The sequence below is a fragment of the Panthera leo genome, chromosome D2 (genome assembly GCF_018350215.1).
Source record: "Panthera leo isolate Ple1 chromosome D2, P.leo_Ple1_pat1.1, whole genome shotgun sequence".
Taxonomy (NCBI): domain Eukaryota; kingdom Metazoa; phylum Chordata; class Mammalia; order Carnivora; family Felidae; genus Panthera; species Panthera leo.
In genome coordinates, this window is record NC_056689.1 from 17,633,058 (window position 1) to 17,652,395 (window position 19,338).

At 49.8% G+C, this 19,338-nt stretch overlaps 1 protein-coding gene across 2 annotated transcripts in view; it reads left to right on the plus strand.

Annotated features, from left to right (window-relative positions):
- Positions 1-1,830: 1,830 nt before the first annotated feature.
- Positions 1,831-19,338, plus strand: part of PGBD5 (piggyBac transposable element derived 5) — a 107,418-nt gene continuing 89,910 nt past the window's right edge. For both annotated transcript variants that reach the window (XM_042908875.1, XM_042908876.1), the window contains exon 1: positions 1,831-2,152. In XM_042908875.1, the coding sequence (XP_042764809.1) occupies positions 1,831-2,152 (322 nt within the window). The remainder of the gene's footprint in view (positions 2,153-19,338) is intronic.

The window sequence follows — 19,338 nt, forward strand, 5'->3', positions numbered from 1 at the left end:
TTGGTCTTTTGTGGTAAGTCTGACTACCTGTATGTGCTCTCTTCAAAATCTTTCACTGGTTAGCACAGTATACAGATATGCTAGAAGCCAGTTTTTTCCTGTGGCATAATTCTTCCAACAGAGTTGAAATGCTTTGCAAACAATTTCACATATATCAGCCAATCCACATAGAAAGCAATGCCATGTGAATCCCTTCCTTTCTATATATTTTCTTTCAGTGATTGTCAGGAATTCATGCCTGTACAGAGGCTCTGGTTGGGAGGAGGAAACACGGGCCTGGGAGGGGAGGGTAAGAGCAGAAGCTGCCGGCCTGCTGTTGAATTGACCTCAGTTGGTGGCAGAATGGTCCCATCATCTTCATCCTTTATGCACGCTTAGAAATAGCAACATGCCTTTCCCTCTTGTGCAATTATCTTTTAGTTAATACCCAGTAGGATTTGTAAGCCCTTCACATCTCTGTGGATTTATTTTATTTCTGAGTGCAAGTGACTTTATGGCCCAATTACCATCATCGTGACTTATTGCACTATTTGTGGGAGGGAGAGGGGAGCAAGGAGACAAGACTGATCATATGTAGCGCCATCAACAGAATGAATGCCACACACTCTTGGCCGAGGAAGAGGGGTGGATGAAGCCTTTCTGTGCCATTGTTTATCAGAGCCCTGACGCCTGGGTGATTGTGCTATATTTTAATAGACGAGTGTGTCAAATGTGTAAGTAAAGATGTGACAACAGTGGTGCCAGAGTAATCAATATTCGGGAGGTAATGAATATTTTGAGTTTAAAAGAGGTCAAACGTCAAAGATGAGAGGAATGACTAAGACCAGATGCTGCCACCCTCGAATTACAGGGCTACTCAAGCGAGACTGAGTTAGCATCTGACCCCAGAAATGGACCGGCGAGGCCGGCTCCTAATTAGAGCAAGATTCCCGGAAGCCAGACAGCCCTCGTGCTCATAGGAGCAAGGGGCGCAGCCGGCTGTGTGCCACGGGAAGCAGTAGCAGCAGCAGCGGCAACAGCCCAAGGAATTGTGAGCCTCGGGCCCGCCGCCTACCTGGAGTTTCTGCCGCGCCTGGTTCAGAACCACGGGGGCGGACAGCTCCCCGGCGCGGGGCGCCTCCTGCGTTAGGGGACGTGAGCGCCGGGTCCCGCTCGGGCGGCAGGAAGAACCGGCTGCGTCCCGTGCCCCCCGGCACCCCTTCGGCTCCTCCCTTCCCGGCGCGGAGCAAGCGCGGGGCCTGCGGGTGGCCGTCCCGGGCCGCATGTCCCTGCAGGCGAGGGGACGGGCTCGAGCCGCCGCCTGCCCTCCCCTTTCCCGCCCGCCGCCGCCTCCTCTGCCTCTTTCCTCGCCCCGCCCGGTGGAGGGAGGCGGGGCGTGCCCCGCGCCGGCCCCGCCCGGCCCGGCTCCCGATTGGCCGGCGGGCCGGAGGTGCGAGGAGGCGGGGCCCGCCTCTGGCGGCTCGCGCCCGGGAAGGTCGGCCGGGGAGCGCGGGGTGCCGCGGGAGGGCGCGCGGGGACGCGGCGGCCGCCGAGGAGACGCAGCGGCGGCTGTAGCGGCGGCGCCTGGGCTCGGCCGCAGCCCCAGCCTCCCGCCCGCGCGCCCTGCCTCCACCCGCGGCCCGCAGCCTGCGGCGCCCGAGCTCCGAGGGCGCTTCCCCGGGCGCAGGGCCCGAGGCGGCCAAGACGGCGGGCCGGCAGGGCGCGGGGCGGCGGGCGCTGTGCTGCGGGCTGCGCTGGTGGGGGGCGGCGGGCCGCGGCGCGGGCCCGGGGCCCGGCGCGTGCGGCTGGGAGGCGCTGTGGGGGGCGGGCGCGCGGGCGGCGGCCGGGGCTATGGCCGAGGGCGGCGGGGGCGCGCGGAGGAGGGCGCCGGCGCTGCTCGAGGCGGCCCGCGCGCGCTACGAGAGCCTGCACATCTCGGACGACGTGTTCGGCGAGTCGGGCCCGGACAGCGGCGGGAACCCCTTCTACAGCACGTCGGCCGCCTCGCACTCCTCCTCGGCCGCCTCCTCGGACGACGAACGCGAGCGCCCCGGCCCCCCGCCGCCGCCGCCCGGTGCTCCCGACGCGCAGGAAGCCGAGGAGGACGAGGCTGGCGCGGGCTGGAGCGCCACGCTGCGGGACCGCCCGCCCCCGCGCTTCGAGGACACCGGCGGTAAGGCGCGGCCCGCAGGGGCGGGGGCGGCCCGGGGAGGCGGGAGTGCCGGGCCGGGAGGACACCAGACGCTCCGTGGGCCGGGGGCAGCTGTGCGATTCTGGACCCTAAGGGGGCCGCGGCGGCGGGGATTTAAAGTGCTCTGACTGCGTGGGGGGCTCCGACTTCCCCGTGGGTGGAGAGGAGGAGGCGGAGGCCGGCGCCGGCACCCTGCGGTTGGCAAGGACGTGGAGGGTGGTGGGGAGTGTCTTCCCTCTCTGGCTGGGTGTGGCCAAGCCAGTCACACCTGTGGGGTCGCACCTTAGGGGTGCGTTTGAGTTAGTCTAGGTAAAGGGCTTCAGAAACGCTGATACAGCTTGGGTGTGTGTTGCGGGGGGGGGGGGGGGTGGTGGTGTTGGTAAATCAGTTTGTATCGATGGCCCCATGGCAAGCCTTACTCAGGTGCCAGGGCTGGGACAAGTAGCAGTGAGAACCTCGGGAGAGGTCCTCCGGGGTGTCTTCACTGGCGTGTGTTTTCTCCAGTTAATCCGAGAAACTTTCTCTGTCCGTGCCTTTCAGGATCTCTTGCCAAGAGCAGGGAAAAGTGAAATGACAAGTTTCCCCCCCGCCTTAAGGTGTATGCTCTTATGCCGGAAGGCACTTTTGTGTGTGTGTGTTCCGCTTACCGCTATGGTCATGGTCAAGCTCCCGATGTCTGGAGGTCGCTCGTGCTGGCAGCTGTGGCTGCCCGAGGTCCCCTTTTACTGCGCCCCTTCCTGGGAGTTGGTTTTACAACGTCTCTACATACCCTGCAGAAGCTCTGTGGCCTCTGTCCCCCGAGAGAGGTGGAGACCAGCCGGTTCCACCTGCCCCTGATGCTTTTGTTCCTTGCATCCTTCTGGGGCAGGCCCTCGTTTGTGCCCACCGTTTTCACGGGTGGAAGAGTGTGCAACCGGTGTTGTTGAGGACCAGGGAGTGGCGTACTGGGCATGATGCGGCTTTTCCCGTGGCTCTCCCTGATCATTGTTCAACCAGCCAGGAATACAGCAGGTAGGAGGGCAGGCCCAGGGGACCCCCCCCCCCCCCAACCCCTGGCTGGTGCCCTCACTTGGATCTGGGCATAGTGCTGCAGGCTGCTGGTAGGCTGGTGGGGTTGGCCGGACTCTGTCAGCAGGGAGTGGTCTGCAAACCTCCAGCAGACAAGCTGCAGTGTAGACAGGCTGCAGTGTGGACGCGCTGAGCTCCAGCTGGGCTTTGCAGGGTCCAAGTGAACTGTGCAGTGTTTTGGAACGGAACGTGTTCTCGTTTAGGCTTCGGTTAAGAGTTTGGGAATTTTCAAAGTCCCGTCCCTCTGCATAATCCTTTGAAACCCCCTACGTTTTCCAGAATGTCAGAAGGGCTTCCTGTCCCAGACAGCGGTTGTCCATTAAATTAGCTCTTTAAGAATTGTGTGTGCCCGGAGCTCTGGTTTAGCAGACTTTATGCTGTGAGTGCCGTGATCCAGGTTTCGATCTCGGAACATGAGCTACATGTCTGCTCGTTTCCCTGCATCTCCAGGAAAAACAGGAGAATTGTGTTAGGTGAAGCCTGGTTATGAATAAGATTCGTGACTGTGTTGGTGTGAGAAGGGTGAACACACCTAAGTAAATTTTAAAGCAGTATTATGTTTCTTGGTAACCCATACTTGGGAGAAATTCTGCATCAGAGCAATTTAATCTAGCCACTGCAGCACCGACGTGGTCCTCAAGTACCTGATCGTGTGTCATTTGGCATTAGGTTCAAATTCTGCTTCCTTCGGATGGTCACTGAAGTCCCACCTGGACCTGAGAATCACAGTCCTGCACTTTAATCAAAGACATTAGCGGTTGGTTATTTGATGGTTTTTAGACCCAGGTTTGTTTTTCTGTTTTGTGCGGAAGCTTGCTTTTCAAACCCAGCCCTAATTAAGAATTTGCTTTTCTCCTGGAAACCGTCTTTCCCTGAGGGAGATTTGGGGTGGTGGCAGAGGGGTGAAGTTGATGGTTTATTAAGCGTGAGTTCAGATTCCCTGAAACAATGGAACATGATTTATGGGGGCTGAAAATAGATGCTGGGCAGAGAAAACCCTTGTGCCTAGTGGCAGGGAGAGAGGCGGACTTGTTTATTAAGAGGCTCAGAGCTGCACCCTGGCCACTCTGAGAGCAAAGAGGTTCAGGCTCTGAGGTTTATCAAAGTATAGAATCTAACCCCACTTTCAAGGAATGCAGCTTGGGTCTCTCTTCCCTCTTTGTTCCCTGGATTGTTAACAGATCTCACTGGGCTGGTAGAGTGGGATGGGGAGGCACACCGGAGGGGTGGCATTTTGGTCTGGAATCGGTCCTCACAGGAGAAAAAACTCGTAGCAGAAATGGCTGTTGCTGCTAGAATCAGATGAGGAAAGCAAAGGATTCTAGACTCGGGGAACAGGCTTCCTGCCTGCCTTCTGCTGTAAAAGCATATGCATGTGTATGTGTGTAAATAGGCACATATGTAAATGTGTGTGTTTGTGTCTTATACGTACTTGTGTATTGCTTGTGCTGGTTTGGGCTGGTTAGGGTTTTTTGTTTGTTTGTTTATTTTGATTAGAAAGAGATTACAGCTGCTGTCTAGGGGCCCTCTGATGACTGAGAATCCCTGTGCCTGAGAGTGGTGTAGACACTGGGCACCACTGTGCTTTGATCTGCATTTGGAGTGCACACAGTAGGGAGCACGTGATGCCCAGCTGGGAGGAGGAAGGGAAAAGAGGCAGAAACATTTCTGTGCCTAAGGTTGAGATTCCTCTAGCTGCTCTCCAGGGTATTCTAGTCTTCCTAGGCTCTTTCTTCTGGTGTCCCCCTTTTATTTAGCTTCCTGGGTCAGAAGCCCAGCCAGCAATTATGGGCCGAAGGGTCCTCTCTGTCACCTCCCTTCTCTCCCCTCTCCCAGGCTCTGGTCGTGCCTGGAGCTGTGGGTCCCCTTGAGATGATTTAAATACAAAGACCATGCTTGCTGGGCTGGCTGACAGGCTCTTAACCCCTGTGTGAATGGAGGGTCAGCTTGGGAGCTGAAAATGCTTCCCGGGAGCTCAGGGCCCAGAACCTTCTCCAGGAGAACACTTGCAGCTGTCTCCCTACAACAACCCCCTCAAGCTGTCAGCCTCGCCTGCCGCCTGCCCGCTGTGCAGATCACCGACACAGCCTGCCAGCTCACTCTCTGGAAACAGCGTGAAATTCAGGCCCGGCTGCTTCCTGGGCTTCTGCTCTTTTGGTTTCTTATTCTGAGCAGTCTTGTGATCCGTCCTCTCTGAGGAGGCAGAACAGGCAGATATTCACGGATGCTGGGGGGGGGGGGGGGGGGGCGTGTGTTCGGCTTTGTCGGTCCTTTGTCGTGGCTGGCTGGCATCTGAGCTGTTTGCTCTTCCTATTAGAGGTTGGACTTCATAGGACTGTTTTTCCCATGTACCATGTCAGCACCCCTCTGGAATCATTCAGCGGGGAGGTGTGACCTTGAGAAGCAGGAGGGGAGCACAGGGCTTTGAAAATTAACATTGTTAGATGTTTGCGCTCAGGGTTTCGTTGTGGACTTCTTTGGCTGAAAGTCTTTTTGACCTAACAAGTAAGGAGAGAAACAGCTTGCGCTTAAAACCGGAACGAACCCGAGACTCTCAGGATGGATTTGTGAGCTAAGGTACCCCCCCCCCCGCACCCATCAGCGGTGTCAAGTTTGAGCAGACGCTCCCACCTTTAGCTCTGTCGCGCGTCCCGTGGCTCCAGGAGGAACTCCGAGGCTGGGTGAGCTACAGGGTAGATCTCGTGCGGTGCCACATAATAATGGAGCATGTGCTGCCACCAGCCGCCACGCAGGATTCGGAGAAGGGAGCTTCCTGGAGAAGAGGTTTTGTTCAGGTGGTGGGGGTGACGCGGCTCACCAGCCGCGATCCCCAGGTGCAGTGCCGTCTTCCACCGTTGCGCCACATCTTTGCGAGGACTCTGCCACAGAAGGGATCGCTTCCACTTGACACAGAAACACGGACAGGACTTCTCGGTCGGGGTCTGGGCTGAGAGATTACCTAGGCAGACTGGATCCTTCAGGGAAGGTCATGCCTTTTTTTTTTTTTTTTTCTTCAATTTTTTTAAGTTTTTGAAACATGTATTTATTTTTGACAGAGACAGAGTGCGGGCAGGGGAGTGGCAGAGAGGGAGGGAGACAAAGAATCCGAAGCGGGCTCCAGGCCCCGTGCTGTCAGCACAGAGCCCGACGCGGGGCTCGAACCCACGAACTGTGAGATCATGACCCCGGCCGAACGCTTAACCAGCTGAGCAACCCAGGCACCCCAGGGAAGGGGGTGCCTTTGTATTGGTTTCCTTTACAGCAACTGAAACCTTTTGCAGTCAGAAATATTTATTTTCATATTTTTATGTGGAATTACCTTTAACTGTTTTTGGGGGGGGCTATGAAGCTCTGTGTGGTTCCATGAATGTATGGGTTTGTGTAACCTATCCCACAATCAGACAGGAGACAGAAAAATCTAGAATTTTATCTTTTTATTTAATCCCTGCTACACCGCAGCCATTGTGATGAGAGTTTAGAGTTCTTCTGCAGGTAGCGGGGCTTTGAATACATTGGCGACTGGGGGGTTGTGTGAGGTCTGGTACATAGTTTTAAAATCTAAAACTCACCTTTATTTATTTTTTTTATTTTTTAAAAATTTTTTAACGTTTATTTATTTTTGAGACAGAGAGAGACAGAGCATGAACGGGGGAGGAGCAGAGAGAGAGGGAGACACAGACTCCGAAACAGGCTCCAGGCTCTGAGCTGTCAGCACAGAGCCCGACGCGGGGCTCGAACTCACGGACCGCGAGATCGTGACCTGAGCCGAAGTCGGACGCTCAACCGACTGAGCCACCCAGGCGTCCCAAACTCATCTTTATTTTTAAAAACTGTGATTGTATAATTTTTTTTTCTTATTAACAAGTACATATGTATATGTTAGGGGGGAAAATGATAGAAATTTTAAGAAATCCCATAACCTCTCATTACCCTAGATAATCATAGTTAATATATTGAGTGTACCCTTTGTTTACCTTAGATTACATCTTGTCGGGTGATCTGCTTTTTAATTCTAATTAATATATTGTAAATGGCTTCCATTTAAATTTAAAAATGTCATTTTAGTGAATCCATAGTATGACACAGTTCCCTTTGGGTGGGCATTGAATTCAGTGCCCCCTCCCTCTTACATTTATTATGCTATGATAAATATTCCGGAAGCTTAGGTTCGTGTGTGCATCCTTAGCACATTCCTTAGCATAAAATGACCAGACCAGAATTGAATTAAGGACACATTGTAAGGTTTTTGATATCTGTTGTGAAACAGCTTTCCAGAAACGCACCTACATACATTCCCGCGGGCGGTATACCCGGAAGTCTGTTAGAAAACCTGGCTGATAGGGCAGCGTCCCTGTGTGTGATTCCTGCCGGTAGGGCGCTCTTAGAGGACTGTTCATTGAATAAAGCTTTTGGAGGCATAATACACATTCAGCGCATGAGTCATAGTGCACAGCACGGTGTGTGTGACTGACTGCTCCCCAGATGAAGATCAGGAACGTTCCCAGCACCCCAGAGATTCCCTCCTGCTCCTTCCCAGTCACCAGCTCCCTGTCTCCAGGGGTGACCGTTATTCTGACTTCCGTTCCCTCACCATCGATGAATTTTGCCTGTTACTTTGGTCCGGTTGTTTAGTTCGTCAGTAGATCTGTGAGATCCATTCTTCTTGCAGACAGCAGTCTTTTATTTCATATGGCCTGTAGGATTCCATCATTTGACTACTACGGTCTTTTACCTTGTTTCTAGTTTGGGGCTTCTGTGGGTACGGCTGCTACAGAGCTTCTTGTGTTTTGGGTTGTTTTTTTTGTTTTTTTACTTCATTTATTTTGAGAGCGAGAGAGACAGAGCACATGAGTGGGGGAGGGTCAGAGAGAGAGAGAGAGAGAGAAAGAGAGAGAGAATCCAAAGCGGGCTCCGTGCTGTCAGCGCAGAGCCTGACTCGGGGCTTGATCTCACGACCACGAGATCATGACCTGAGCTGAAATCAAGAGTCGGATGCCCAACAGTCCAGGCGCCCCGAGGTGTTCTTGTGTTTTTGATGGACTTACACGTCATTGCCCTCGGGCACGTGTACCCTGGAGTAGGTTTCCTGGTCAGAGATGAGATGCGTGTCTCAGCCTCCGCACTACTGACCTTACGGGCTGGGTAACTGAGTGAGGGGGGCCTGTCTTGTGAATCGCCGGATGTTTAACAGCATCTCCGACCCCTACCCGCTGACTGTCCAGGGGCGCCCTTTCCTCTAGTTACGACAACCGAGCATTTCTCCCGGCGTTGCCACACGGCCCCTGGGGGCCAAACTCACCTGCCGTGGGGAGCCACTGCTTTCGTAGGCACCGTCAAACACTTCTCCGGTCCGCGCGCCCACCCACGGCGTACGAGACGTGGCGTGTATTAATTCCGCGAGCAGATCGGACCCGGCTGGGCTAAAACGATAAAGAAGGCACGTCGCCTGGGGTCCAGCAGGAGAGACAAAGTGAAGAAAAGGTGGAAGAGTCTCTGGCAACCACTGCGATCCGGGTAAACGTGGATATGGGATTCCGGAGGCGCGCCCCTGAGCCAGCTGGGCCAGGGGAGAACAGCACCTCTGGCGGCCGCGGCCCCTGAGCTGCATCTTGAAGAACAAATAGAGTTCAGTCAGGTGACGAGGAAGGAGCAGGGCACCCCAGACGAGGGAGTAACTGGGGCAAAGGCCAGGAGGGGAGAGAAGCCATTTTGCCCATGGGCAGTCCCACTCTTTCCCTAAACTGAGCGTCCTTCCTTGAGGCCGTCTTAGTGACAACGCCTTGAAACTTGACGGTATGTAATTGTCACCGTTGCCATCAACGGTAGCTGGAATCTGAACCCAGTCGTGGATGTGGATTCACCTAGCAGATGCTGGATCCCCTGGGGAGGGGAATTTGGCGGGTCTGGGGAGAAAGGAGAACCTAGAGAGGGTTGAATCTGTGGAGAAGCACTGAGGCCTTTCCTTTAAGGAAGGAAGAGGGAAAATGACAACTAAAGGTAATCTGGTAAAAACCTTTACTGGCCGGAGGAGGCCCGGTATTACCTTGGGGTTGGGGATGTGTTATCCTGTAATATCAAGATGATGTTCTGCCTTTCTCCTTTTTGTGAGTTTCAGGAAGAATGATTACAAAACTATGAACCTCTGGCCATGTTTAGGTGTATATTTAATAAACCACTCTAGTAAAAAATTTAGAAGCACGAATCTTCACACTTTAACTGGGACAACATCACCCCTTGCCCGGATGTTGGAAACTGCATCTGCTTGGATTTCCAGCTTCCAGGCTTGTTGGCACCCCCCCCCCCCCCACCCACACCAATCCTGTTCCCATTTCCCTGGTAGAAGGAGAGTGATCTTTTACCAAGATTTAAACACCTCTGCTTAAACACTCAAACCACTTAAAACACTTAAAACATTTAAACCTTTGAGTGGCTTCCAACTCCGGCCAAAGGGAATCCTGGAGTCCTTCGCAAGGCCTCCAGCACCCATAGGTGTTCTGCAGCCTTCCTTTTTAGTGTCCCTTCTTGTCACCTGTCCGGCCACCCGCACTCTCTAGCCACAAAGTCTTTCCATCTCAGAACCTTTGTGCCCATGGGACCCATACCAGGAAGGTGCTTCACGGCGGCCCTTGCTTGCTAGTTTCGTCTTGGTTCAAATGTCACTGTCGCCAAGCATCTAAAATCACTGCCTTCCCTCTGTCCCTCTTAGCAGCCACATAAGCTAAATCATTTTCCATGTGGGCTGAGACCTGGGACGTCGTGGTCACAGAACGTGGTAAGCGCTGAACAAAAATTCAGTGTTTGTTGAATAAAGGAGTGAAGAAAAGAACAGATGGACACAACTAGGTATTTTTTTTAAGTTTATTTATTTTGCGAGAGAGAGAGTGGGGGAGGGGCAGAGAGAGAATCCCAACCAGGCTCCCAAGCTGTCAGCACAGGGCCGGACATGGGACTCGAACTCATGACCTGTGAGATCATGACCTGAGCGGAAACCCATAGTCAGATGCCTAACTGACTGAGCCACCCAGGCACCCCGGAACTAGATTTTTTTTTTTTTTTAATGGGGACAGAAATCTGCACCATTGAAATGTCTACAAGGACATATTCCACATCCAAAATAGTGGAAGAGAGGTTGGGGCAGCTCTCGAGGGAATGAATTCTTTACTAGGAAGGCGCTAAATCAAGTCTGGGATGTATTTTACAGGGCTTTCCCTCCTGCATGGAAAACTGAACTTGCCTCGGAGGGAAGTTGCCTCTCCAACCCTTGGGCTTTTGCAGTGTGCCCTCTTCCCAAGAGACAGAGACCCCCAAGACAGGAGTCTATTAGAACTTTGCAGGGAACCTTGCTTCTTGTACCCCTTTATTTGTTTATCAGGTGCTTGTATATCATGTACCATGTGCCAGATCGTGTTCTAAGCTCTCTCTAATGTGTGTAATCCTCAAAGCAATCTTGCAAGGTGTTATCCCTATTTTTTTTTTAAATTTTTTTTTAACGTTTATTTATTTTTGAGACAGAGAGAGACAGAGCATGAACAGGGGAGGGTCAAGAGAGGGACACAGAATCTGAAACAGGCTCCAGGCTCTGAGCGGTCAGCACAGAGCCCGACGCGGGGCTTGAACTCACGGACTGCGAGATCATGACCTGAGCCGAAGTCGGCCGCTTAACCGACTGAGCCACCCAGGCGCCCCTGTTATCCCTATTTTTAACATAGGGAACCGAGTCACGGGGAGGTTAAGTGATCTAGGGTAGACTGGTTCCTTTGATTAGGGGACAAGGATGCATCCTGCTTAGAGCATGGGAGTATGGAACACAGGATATGCTGGTCAGATCAACTTAATTAACGGGTAAGTCCCTTGCAAGGGGCTCTTGAATTGAAGACCAGTGTCCTTTTCTAAATTTATTTCATCTGTTCCCTCTCTTCGTGGGCAGTGGCTGTACCTAATTTCCCAGCACCCCTTGCAAGGAGATGGGGCCACTGCCTGGGTTCAGGGCGGTGGAAAATGAGCCAAAGTGTGGACTCCACTCTCAGGCCTGGCCATGTGGAGGCTCCTTTGAGCCATGTGTCAGAGATGTTGGGGGCCAGCAGATGAAAGGATCTTGTATCTAAATCACCATTGGGCATCTGATTTCGGCTCAGGTCATGATCTTGCATTTGGTGAGTTCGAGCCCTGCATTGGTCTCTGTGCTGACAGCTCGGAGCCTGGAGCCTCGTCACATTCTCTCCCTCTCCCTCTCCCTCTCCCTCTCCCTCTCCTTCTCCTTCTCCCTCTCCCTCTCCCTCTCCCTCTCCCTCTCCCTCTCCCCCTCCCCCTCCCCCCTTCACCCGTTTGCACTCCATCTCTCTCAAAAATAAACAAATATTAAAAAAAAAATAAAAATAAATCACCATTTGGGGAAAAGCCACTCACACATCAATCCTGTTTGTCATGGACTAAATTTCAGTGGGCAAGAAATGAACTTCTTTCCTGTTTGATTCATCGTACATTTGTTGGGGGATGGGGGGTTGTTAGAACAGGCAGCTTAACGGGCACAGACATTAAAGAGGATTGATGGGGGAAAGCAGATTCAAGGCAGTGGGGGCCACATGCTGAATCGCTGTGTGAGGAGGACGCATGAGGGGAATGATGGAAAATAACCTGGAGAATAAAAATGAATTCTTTGGGGGCGCCTGGGTGGCTCAGCTGATCGAGCGTCTGACTCTTGGTTTCGGCTCAGGTCATGATCTCACGGTTTGTGAGTTCAAGCCCCACCTCGGGCTCTGTGCTGCCAGCACGGAGCCTGCTTGGGATTCTCTCTCTCTCCCTCTCTCTGCCCCTCCCCTGCTCACACACAGGCTCTCAAAATAAATAAAAATGTAAAACAAAAATGAATTCTTGGAATTCGGTCCGTGAAATCCTCGCGGTAACTCTGGAAGCGGACAGGTAAGATGATGGTGGTAAGCCACGTGCATGGGGGTGTTCTAGATGCAGTTGCTGAATTGCACACCAATGGTTTGAAGCTGTGGATGGTTTGAAAGGGGCTTGATGGTCCGTTTGTGGCTGGAGGGGACCCGGGGCGGAAGGCCTGGGTTCTGCCGAGCGTTCGCCCTGTGATTTTGGGCAGGTGGCCCCGTGGAGTCTGGCGTCTATGCAGGGAGCTCCTTCCCCGAGTTGTGAGAATCAGTAAAGACGTGTGTGGAAGCCCAGAGCTGGTGCTTTGTCACAGGCAACTTTACCTCGATTCCTTTAAACTCCTTTTGTCTCGCGAGGCCCAAATGCACAGGATGGATGTTGGGCCACTTAGGAGATTTTCAAAACTCTTTAGCAGCCAGGAACTGTAGAAGGGACAAACCCAGGGTACGTACATGCACCAGTGGAAATCAGGCGGCTGTCTTTTTTTTTTTTTTTTTTTTTTTTAATTTTTTGAATGTATTTTTATTTTTGAGAGAGAGACAGAATGCAAGCAGGGGAGAGGGGCAGAGAGAGAGAGAGACACAGAATACGAAGCAGGCTCCAGGCTCTGAGCTGTCAGCACAGAGCCCGATGTGGGGCTTGAACTCATGAACCGTGAGATATGACCTGAGCCGAAGTCGGCCGCTCAACCGACTGGGCCACCCAGGCGCCCCAGGCGGCTGTCTTTGAACTGGAGGAGGAGGGCCCCAGAGCCCACCCTCCCTGGCAGTTGGGAGGGGGGTGGGGGTGTACCGCGTAAAGATTGTGAGGTTCTGTGAGCTAGTAAACGTTGTGCTTCAGAATTCGCATAACAAACAGTCTACACCTCCTTCCTCATTTGAAACTTGTTTTCCTCAGGTCCCAGCATTCAAGGCAAATAAACGTGTTCCCTTTGGTTTGCCCTTAATTACTAGTATTTCAGCAGAACGTCCGATGTGTTTTCTTGGGCTGGCTGGGAAACTGGACCCCAGTTTACGGCATCCTCGGGGACATGCTTGCAGAATTCCAGCGGAATCCTGGAACAGAACCTAATTGGAAAGCGCAGACAACTGTAGTGAGCAGCTTTTCGTCAAGATTGAAAGAGGCGCGTGTTATGCAAATATTAGCAAGAGCAAATTCCCGCTGTCGAAAATTTATAGGCTCGTTATCTTCAAGAAGGCCGGCAGATAAGAAGTAGGTTCTGGAAAAGATACAGGTAAATTCAGGGAGATGTCAAATGACACCAGAGAAACTGGAAGGGGGAGAGGGCATAGCCCAGACCTCTGAAGCCGGCACGTGGGATACTTTGGTGGGGAGGAATGAAGGTCTGTCTTTGGTTCTGCTTCTCAGAGGGCTCCGGAGACTTCCATCTGTAAGCACAGGAGCCCAGTGCGGGGCTCGATTCCCCCAACCGTGAGATCATGACCTGAGCGGAGATCAAGGGTCGGATGCTTAACCAACTAAGCCACCCAAGCACCTCCAGGAGGTGCTTTATTTTTAAACGTTTTAAGTTTATTTCATTTTGAGAGAGACAGAGAGGGAGAGAGAGAATCCCAATCAGGCTCTGTGCTGCCATCACAGAGGCTGACATGGGGCTCGAACTCACAAAACGGTGAGCTCCTGACCTGAGCCAAGGTCAAGAGTCTGATGCCCAACCGACTGAGCCACCCAGGCGCCCAGGGGGTGTCACTTTAGAAGCAGAGTGGGGACAGGCACCCGAGCGTGTGTCTGTCTCCACAGCCCTGGCACACGCTTGGGTGCCTGTCCCCACTCTGCCTCTAAAGTGGCAGCTCCTGGGGGTGCTTGGGTGGCTTAGTCAGTTAAGCATTCGACTCTTGATTTCAGCTCAGGTCATGATCTCACAGTTGGGGGATTGAGCGTTGCACTGGGCTCCAGTGCTGACAGCAGGGAACCTGCTTGGGGTTTTCTCTCTCCCTCTCTCTGCCCTTCCCCGGCTCATGCTTGCTTGCTTACGTGCTCATTCTCTCTCCCTCTCTCAATTAAATAAACTTAAAAATAAAGTGACGCCTTCTTGAGGGCGGCTGCTGCTCAAATCTCTGCTCCCTAACAGCTCCAGGTGTCCCCCGTCAGAGACCATCCAGAGCTTGGCACGTCGGGAGTCCGGCTCTGGGTGGGCGTAGGGGTGACTGTGCCCAAGTCCTGCCCCTGCAGCCCCTGGTCTGATTCACATTCCATTGTGTTACGTAGCGCGACGTCCGCGACAGAGTATCTCACCCGGCACCTTGCTACGGGGAAGGCACCTGAGGGCTGTGGGGTTGGCAACAAGAGTATCTTTTTCCTTGGTGGTGCTGGGCCCGCGAAGGTATCCAGTTTTTATAAGGCATGGCTGCTAAACTTTGATCACGTGGCTCTATTTTTATCAAATGCATTTGTTTGCTATGGTCTTAGAGGTTTTTCACCGTTCATTTAGTGACGAAGTACATTTTATTGATTTTCTGGTATTGAGCGCTCTTTATTTTCCTGGTCTCAGTATATATCCCTTCGATAGATGGCTGACTTCTGTTATTTGGTAATACTAGTTCAGTTTCTGTAACTAATCTATCCTAAGCCAGATTCGTTAATAGTTTTCCTTCTCCTTCCTCTCAGGTTTGGGAATTAAAATTAGACTCAGCTTCACAAAATTCATCGGCTTATTATTTTTTAATTGCCTGTTGCCATTTAACAGTAGAATGACAGGGTATGCAGCTGCAAACCTGTCTGGTCTTGGTACTTATTTTCTGAATTTTCCACTTTTTTAAAAAAAATTTTTTCTTTTAATATTTATTGATTTCTGAGAGACAGAGAGAGACAGAGCACAAGCAGGGGAGGGGCAGAGACAGGGAGACACAGAATCCGAAGCAGGCTCCAGGCTGTGAGCTGTCAGCAGACAGCCCGACGTGGGGCTCGAACTCACAAACCATGAGATCATGACCTGAGCTGAGGTCGGACACTTAACCGACTGAGCCACCCAGGCACCCCTGAATTTTCCACTTCTTGAATCATTCTGATGATTTTGTTGTCCTAGGAAATGATCATTTCTTCTAGGTTATCAAATTTGTTAACATAAAATGCCATGAAGCTTAATGATTCTTTTATTTGCTTTTATATCGTGCGTTTGCTTTTATATCTGTTCCAATCCTCATTTCGCCTGTTTTGCACACATTTGTCTGTCTCTCCTCGAAACCCGTCTCTCCTTCTCTTTCCCTACCTTCCCTATCCCCCCATCTTCCGTCTCTCATCCTTAATATGGCATATGTGAGATCTTTTATTATTTTGTTTGTCTTTTTACAGAACCAGCTTTGAGTTTATTTGTCCCTCATATTTTTTATTAGTTTAAAATTACATCTTTATTACAACCACTTCCTTTCTTTTGATTTATTGAGCTGCCCTTTTCTAATTGGTTTAAATGAGTACAAAGCTTCTTTTATTAAAAAAAAAAAAACAACTTTGGAATTGAAAGCATTTGACACGAACATCTCCTTGGAGTATAACTTCTAGTGTCTTCTGTAAATTTTGGTATGAAATATTCTTTCCAATGCTTTCAAGATTTTCTTTAGTACCTTTGATTTCTTCTTTGATCTAAGAGTGGATGTCTTAATTTCTGTGTAGTTAAGACTTTTCATTACCTAATTATTTAATTCTGGTTTGATTGGATTGTGACCAAAGAACCGTCCTTTAACTCTCTAATTCAAAAGGCTTGTAAAGGTTTTCTTTGTTGCCAAATAGGCAATTAATCTCTTCATATGTAGCATTCACAGGTATAAGAAAAAAATGTATGTCTTATTACTCGAAGAAGTGATGGTATCTATTTTATTATGTGTGTTTTTGTTTTCTCTGTCTCTAGTAGGTGTTCCCATTTGAAGAGCTAAATTGTTACCATATTCTTGTAGTTTTTAGCCTTTAGCCTGCCATATTGTTTGGTGTATATATAACTATTCCTTTTATATCTTCTCTCCAAACTGTGCTTTTTTAAACATTTATTTATTTTGAGAGAGAGAGGGCAGGGTGAGCACAGAGAGGGAGAGAGAGAATCCCAAGCAGGCTCCACCATCGGCTCGGAGCCCCGCACGGGGCTTGAACTCACAAACCGTGAGATCACGACCAGAGCCGAAACCAAAGAGTCAGACGCCTAACCGACTGAGCCATCCCGACGCGCCCAAACTATGACTTTAATCATGTCACTCTTGACCTTAGCACCTTTAACCTTAGATCCAGCGGGTCTGCTGTTAATTTTGGCATTCCTTCGTTCTCTGCCGATACCGCCTCGCCTGCTACATTCAACACATTTGCCATTTTAAGTGTGTTTCTTGAACAGCACAGATGTATATTTTCAATACAACCCGATAGGCACTTGCATTTAGTTGGAGAAATCCGTCTGCGTACATCGAACGTAATGACAAACAGGCATGAGTTTATTCGTTCCATCATATTTTCTTCTGCTTTTCTTGTCTTTCCCCCATTTTTGACATTTTAATCCAGTTCATTCTTCTTCTACTTGATAAATACAGAAGTTCTTTCCCTTTTTTGGCTTCATTGAGATATACTTCACATGCCGTAGGACTCACCCGTTTAATGTGTACGTACAATTTCGGGGCTCACGGGAGCAGGAGACTCTTGATCTCAGGGTTGTAGGTTCAAGCCCCATGTTGGGTGCAGAGATTACTTTAAAATCTTAAAAAAAAAAAAAAACACGTCACATCATTTAATAGCTTTTATTAAATCACAGTTTGTGCAGCCCTCAGTGCAGTTGTAGGACATTTTCATCACCCCCTGAAGAAATATTTAGCCACCACCTCCAGCCCGAGGCAGCTACTGCTCTCCTACTTTCTGTCTCCATAGATTTGTCTATTCTGGCAATTTCGTATAAATTAAATTCTGCAATATGCCGTCTTTCAATTAGCATATAGCAATTAGGCTGGCTCTTTTCAATTAGCAGAATGTTTCCCAGGCTCATCCGTGTTGTCACATGTATCAAAATTTCATTCCTTTTTAAGGCTGAATAATGTTCCATTGACTCGATAGATCACATGTTACCTATCCGTCACTTGATGAACATTTGGGTTGTTTTTGCCTTTTGGCTATTATGAATAAACCCAAAGCCTTCACATGCAAATTTTTGTGTGGACGTAGCTTTCATTTTTCTTGGACATATATCCACGCGGGGTATTGGTGGGTCCTCTGGTCACTCCGTGTTCAACATTTTGAGGATCTACTGAAGCGTTCCTAAAGCGGCTGTTACAGTCCCCCCAGCAATGTACAAAGCTCCCAGTTTCCCCGCATCCCTGCCAACACTTGTTTTTTGTTTTTGTTTTTGGTTTTTTAGACAGTAGTCCTCCACATGGGCCACAGGTGGTGTCTCGTGGTTTTGATTTGCATTTCCCTAATGGTTAGTGATGTTGAGTATCTTTCCATGTACGTATTTGTATATACCGTCTATATATTTGTATATCGGAGAAATGTGTATTCAAGTCCTTCGCCAATTTCTTAGTTGTGTTATTCGCGTTTTGATTATTGAGTTGTGTAAGAATTCTTTATGTAGTCTGGGTATGTGCTCCTGGTTGTTTTTTAAAAAAAAATTTTAATGCTTATTTTTGAGAGAGAGACAGCATGAGTGGGAGAGGAGCAGAGGGAGAGAGAGGGAGACACAAAATCCAAAGCAGGCTCCAGACTCTGAGCTGTCAGCACAGAGCCGGATGCGGGGCTAGAACCCATGACCTGTGAGATCATGACCTGAGCTGGAGTCGGATGCTTAACCGACTGAGCCACCCAGGCGACCCTAGGTATGTGGTCCTTGTATGAATAAGTTCAAGATCACTAACATTTACCCTTATGTTTTCTTCTAAGAACCTAATAATTTAGTTCTTACATTTATGTCTTTGATGCATTTTGAGTTATTTTTTCTGTATGGTGTTAGGTGGGGTTCCAATTTCATTCATTTGTGTGTGGATCTTGAGTTATTCAACCACATGTTGGAAGTTCAACCACTTACTGAAAATACTGTCCTTTCCCCATGTAATTGTGTGGCATCCTGGTCGGAAATCAAGTGACTGTAATTTACTTTTCCATTTTAATAATATTTTGTCTCTTTGTCCTTCCCTCTTTCATAATTGAATGTGTATTTCTCTACTCTCATTTGAAAACAACATACTGTTTTCCCACCTCTTCCCCAGAACAAGAGCTAAATTTGAAGAGCTAAATTGTTACCATGTTCTTGTATTTTTAGTCTTTAGCTGCCATATTGTTTGATGTGTATATAGTTATCCCTTTTATATCTTCTCTCCAAACTGTGCTTTTTAAAAAATTTATTTTGGGGGCGCCTGGGGGGCTCAGTCGGTTAAGCATCTGACTTCGGTTCAGGTCACGATCTCACCATTTGTGAGTTTGAGCCCCGCATCAGGCTCTGTGCTGACAGCTCGGAGCCTGGAGCCCGCTTCGGATTCTGTGTCTCCCTCTCTCTCTGCCCCTCCCCAACTCACACTCTGTCTCTCAAAAATAAATAAACATTAAAAACAAAACAAAACAAAACAAATTTATTTTGAGAAAGAGAGAGAGAGAGAGAGAAAGGGTGAGCATGGGCAGAGAGAGAGAGGGAGAGGGAGAGAGAGAGAGAATCCCAAGCAGGCTCTACACCAGAAGAAAACCTTTTGTATCAAGAGGCTTCATTTCACTTTTACTATACACAATGCTAAAGATTTATTACTATCCTTTTATTTTACACATGCATGCGCACGCGCACACACACACACACACACACACACACACACACAAAGCACCAAATATAGATTTTGTCCAAATGGCCTAATGTTTGCTTACGACCGAATCCAGTTGAAGGGTGAGCTCGTAGGATAAAGATAACAATCTGAAGGTGTTCTTTAAAAAAAAAAAAAAAAAAATTTATATTTTATTAAAAATTCTAGGTGTCAGAATTCAAACAGTTGACCATATAGCACAGGAATAATAATTTCTCAGGCTGCTACTGTCTCTCCTGTACCTGTAGTCAGTCTGCTGCACATTTGTGAAATGACATGTCTGCTTTCAGTCGAGCTCAAGGAGGGGCAAGGTGTTTTTGGCTCTCCTGCCCCCGGAGGGACTTCTGTCAGTGTTGTCTGGACCTTCCTTCCTAGTAGCAGCTCTGGAAGGTAAAGACTTCCCTCCTTCTCATCTCCTAGACTCAAGGATTTGGCCAGTCGGTG